Raw genomic sequence first — 4469 nt, 5'->3', positions numbered from 1 at the left:
GCTTTCGCGCCAAAAACGATTCGCCCGGCGCCCCCGAGCGCGCCGGGTTCGGGTTGGGTCCGCAGGCGCCAATTTCGGCCCGAGCCGGCGAAAAATGGGCCCCTAAGGGCGCGACTGGGCCGATTTTTTGGCGCCGGCGTCCGAAAAGTCGCCTGGGGGGCCTTGTTGGGGGCGCAGCTGGAGATGCTCTCAGAATAACATCAATCAGCCAAATGTACACAGAGACTTTGTGACAGGAGCGATAGATGGTCCTTCGTGCTGCAGACTGCTAGTACATTGGTTCTCACCAGTCACCACTGCTATGATCTACTAAAATTCATGGTCCATGAAAAAAAAGTAGTACATGCAACCAAGGAACGCACTTACAAAGGAACACACATAATTGTTATGCAATGGAACATACATGTTCATTAGGTTATGACGGCGAGTCGTCAAATCGCGCCTCCACAGCGGGCATAGATCATTGAGTTGTAACTTTAACCTTGTTAACAAGCTCTGCTGCTGCACGGGCAGCGGCGGAGGCACGGGTGGCTGCAGCAATGGCAGCTCGGGCCTTTTCTAGTACGTCCGACGAGCCTGGGCCAGCGCAGGATGATCTCTCCGCAGCAGGGGGCTGATGCTCTTGACTGACCACATTACTCTTGGTGGCAGCATATGCTCTTGAACTCACAGCAGGTGACTTTGGGGACTCGGGAGTTCTATTTTTGCTTGTGTCGTTGACAGGTAGAATCGATGGCTTATCTTTGGAAATGGAAGAGGCTGGAGGGCTCTCAATTGCAGGTGTTTGGCCTTGGCGGACTGATGATCCAGAATCATCCTGCAGACAAGCACATAACAAATGAAGTGAATTTCTATCTTTTCGGATGAGCTAACTGTAGGCATAAACAGAGGCTTAAAATAAGTTCCCTGATTTCTTTGTTCCTATTTTTGAGGGGTCTGTGACTTCTTTTTTATTCTTCCTATAACTTTCCTTAATCAATTGCACCGAACCGTTTCAAAATGTATTCCCCTAGTCTAGTTTCAAAAAAAAATGTTTTCCCCTGTCTTCCAGGTAAGCAACCAAAGAGCTTTGTAGCATTAAGACATTATGTCCGTAAACCCTCAGCTGTCACCGTATAAGAATCAGAATCAACCTATACAATACTAGACTTCTACTCACTCAGTAAACTAATATAAGAACGTTTAGAATACTAAAGTAGTGATCTAAACGCTCTTATATTTAGTTTACAGAGGGAGTATATAGCAATAGGCATCTTCTGTGAACAAGGACTATTGAGGCAAGGATGGGACCAAACAATGATAGACGAAGGGAATAGTTACAAGATATAGATTAAAAAAAAGGTGCACAACATAATGCACCCGCCATGCAAAACATGATAGTAGATCTGTGGAGCGTGCAGTCCAGTCTTAGATACCTAGGTAAAATTTAAATCGCAAAATAAATATATAAAAAAACAAAACACTTCTCAGTATCTGTAATCATATGTCAGGAAGAGCATGTATACAGATTCCTTTTTTTTAATTCAACTGAAACACTAGTGAGCGGAGTCTAAAACGTCAGTGTACCCAGACGTCAAGTCCATTGAGATGTTACAATGAGCAGTTCTTCCAGCATGACAGTTTATTTCATTTTAGAAGTAGTGATAGAACACACAATTTTCAAACTCACTTATGAAACAGCACATCCATTAGCATTTATGTCTAATAATTAGGAAATAAGCAAAAGGTTAGCATATATTACCAGCAGATCTTCGTATTTCTTATTGAATTCTGCTTCGGTATTAGATGAATCCCAGTCAAGATTGTACTCATGAGCAATAGCTTTCAAAACCTTCAACTTTGATTCCGCTGATGGAGCCTTAACTGAAAGCTTCTCAATTATCTGCATACACGATGCTCAAATTGTGAAATTGCACAAGACACTTGATTCGCAAGCAACGTGGATTTCTGAAGGAAAGTTTATATTGGAGATCTTACTGTGCGATTAACACCGCAATCAGGGCGCAATTCCATAGCAGCAGCAACAAAATCCTTCCCATACTTGGTGGTAAACAAATTACGGAGATGCATTAGCTCAGGCAAGTCTGAGCATCTTCCTGATGCAAAGATTATACTAGCTATTGCTTCTCTCAATTCTATGGGGCATTCCCTGTTCCATCATAAAACCAGTAGCTGTTAATCATATTCTATTAAGTGAGAGAAACAAAGAATTGTGATATCTACATAGTAACATGTATTGTGGTAAGATCAGATTTCATAAATCACGACCTACTTTTGGGCCTCAACAATAGGGACTCGTGCCAGAACAAATTCACAGAAAAGCTCGACAATCTCATAGGCAGCCAATATATTTTGCTCCCGAATAATATGCTCCACCTATTATTAATAATGGCATGTTAAAAGAACTGCATGAAGGAGAAGATCGGCACCTTGGGAAACAAGTATAGCTGTAAATCTAATTTACCCGAATCCTCGCAATAGACTCTTGGCCTGTCTGAAGATACTGAACCATCTCTTTGCGCATATTTATCAGTTGCATTTCCCTCCTATTGCGCAGCAGCTTGATCCTCGAAATGATCAAATTCAAGCATGTTTTGCTACACAAAGTTGGGAACTTCTGTTAATTATGGGCATAAATAAAGCAAGACTGCCTCTCCGCCCTCCAGTAACAATGTAAGAGCGGTATGAAACATGAAATGGTTATGGTAAGAATTGACTAGTACTCCCTCCGTTCACAAATATAAGATGTTTTGGATATTTCAATATGGACTACATACGGACTGAAATGAGTGCCACACTAAAATGCATCTACATCCTAATCAGAAAAAAGTTAGAACATCTTATAATAGTGAATGGGGGAGTAGGTGATAGTCGATGGATTCTTTCATTACTCCTATAGTAACTGTAAACTGTTATGCAAACCCACCATCGGACCCAGTGGGGATAACATGCCGATACTTGTATTTGTTCAGTTTTGTTAGCTCAATCCAGTTCTGGTGACTCTTATACTCATATATGACATATATAAAACGAATCTGTGATAAGATTTTTGCAATATTGAGCCTGATATGGATCATGTTACCACTTCAAAAATTTCACGAAGCTGTAATATACCCCATCCAGCAACAGTAATTCACCACCCAAAGGATCCAGATGCCCTAGTGCTACTTTTTTCCCATCGCCACACAGGCCATCCGCCGAACATCTTCCTGAGCGGAATTCTAAATCTAGAACTCCTAATAATCACAGCGAAACCGGCCGATCCTTAGGATCGCTGATGAAAATCGAGAAGAGAAACTGTAGTAGAAGCGGGGCAGTGATGGGATCTGAGAGGGAAGCGAACCATTTGGTGCCGAAGGGGGAGGAGCGGTTGAAGAGCGAGTTGAGGGACGACATCGTCAGTGCCGGCCGCTGATCCACCTGACCCGGCGAAGACGAAGACGAAGACGAAGGGGAAAGAAAGCTGTTCCGTGTATATTTCCAGGTGTGCCCCTTTACTTAATTATTTTATAGTTTACACCATACGCCAGATCCTTTTTTGCCCCGTCTCTAGCTCTACTATTAAAGCCGAGTTGTTAGAGCATCTCCAATAAATATAGATGCAAAAATAATTAACTTATACATCTATGAGGCCCCAAAACACTACTCCTTCTGTTCGGAATTACTTGTCGTAGAAATGGATGTATCTAGACGTTCTAGATACATCCATTTCCGAGACAAGTAATTCCGAACGGAGGGAGTACTTCAATAGATGATGTAGATATAAAAAAGTACTTCACCTTCTTCGAGCATCTCCAACGGCCGCTCTATATAAGCACCGCGCTGGATATTTTCGTTTTTTAACGCGCGCGCAACCGCTCAGCGGAGGCGCAATAACCGCGCGCGCGGTTCGAAACGTCATCGTGCGCCATTTATTTGTTGTGCCCGCTTCCACGCGCCGAACACTCGAGCGCTCGCGCCGCACCCTTTCTGCCCCGCCGCTTTCGCCCTGCCCGCGCCGTCGCCGGCGAATTGGCCCAATGGACGGACGCGTCGGCACCCCCCTCACCCCTTCCTACAGTCATGACCCCTCCGCCGCTGCCGCAAACCCTAGCGCGGGGAGCTTTGGCTTCGCCATCGCTGGTGCTCCTCCAAGCACCGGCATCGCGCGCGGGCTTTTCATGCCGCCACGGATGACCTCGGCGGCGGGTGGCATCGCGCCGAAGCCGGCGCCCGCCGTGAAGCCACATGTCCCCGTCTCGAAGCTCCCAAATGATGTGCGGGCGAAGAAGGGCAAGGTGTCCGCGGAGAAGAACAAGGCTGCAGACGGCTCCTCTAGGCCGTCGAGGAAGAAGCTTGCAGGGCGTGCGACGGACGACGCGGCGACCGAAGCGCTGGCAAGCTCACTTGTTGAGCCGGCGGCCGACGCGCACAAGGTGTTCGATGACATGCCCACAAGGTAAAATTTCGCCAACTTTTTTTGTTTTTGT

The 4469-nt window shown here is 45.5% G+C and overlaps 1 protein-coding gene across 1 annotated transcript; it reads right to left on the bottom strand.

The window, feature by feature from the left end:
• Nucleotides 1-235: 235 nt before the first annotated feature.
• Nucleotides 236-3520, bottom strand: LOC123070533 (IST1-like protein). The gene is made up of 6 exons (XM_044493781.1): nucleotides 3344-3520; nucleotides 2465-2597; nucleotides 2273-2376; nucleotides 1978-2149; nucleotides 1742-1882; nucleotides 236-817 (listed from the first exon to the last, which is right to left on the bottom strand). The coding sequence occupies exons 1-6, from the start codon at nucleotides 3394-3396 to the stop codon at nucleotides 461-463; spliced, it is 960 nt and encodes a 319-aa protein (XP_044349716.1). The 5' UTR covers nucleotides 3397-3520; the 3' UTR covers nucleotides 236-460.
• Between the last annotated feature and the right edge of the window lie 949 nt (nucleotides 3521-4469).

The sequence above is a fragment of the Triticum aestivum genome, chromosome 3B (genome assembly GCF_018294505.1).
Source record: "Triticum aestivum cultivar Chinese Spring chromosome 3B, IWGSC CS RefSeq v2.1, whole genome shotgun sequence".
NCBI lineage: Eukaryota > Viridiplantae > Streptophyta > Magnoliopsida > Poales > Poaceae > Triticum > Triticum aestivum.
This window is presented reverse-complemented; position numbering and strand designations above follow the sequence as displayed.

Bases quoted from the DNA above. Each gene is read 5' to 3' on its own strand.
- LOC123070533 (XM_044493781.1), bottom strand. From the start codon at position 3,396: ATGTCGTCCCTCAACTCGCTCTTCAACCGCTCCTCCCCCTTCGGCACC. The intron at 2,377-2,464 runs GTAAATTAGATT...TATTAATAATAG, and splicing joins AGTCTATTGCGAGGATTCGG to GTGGAGCATATTATTCGGGA. The intron at 818-1,741 runs GTAATATATGCT...GCTTGTCTGCAG, and splicing joins AGAAATACGAAGATCTGCTG to GATGATTCTGGATCATCAGT.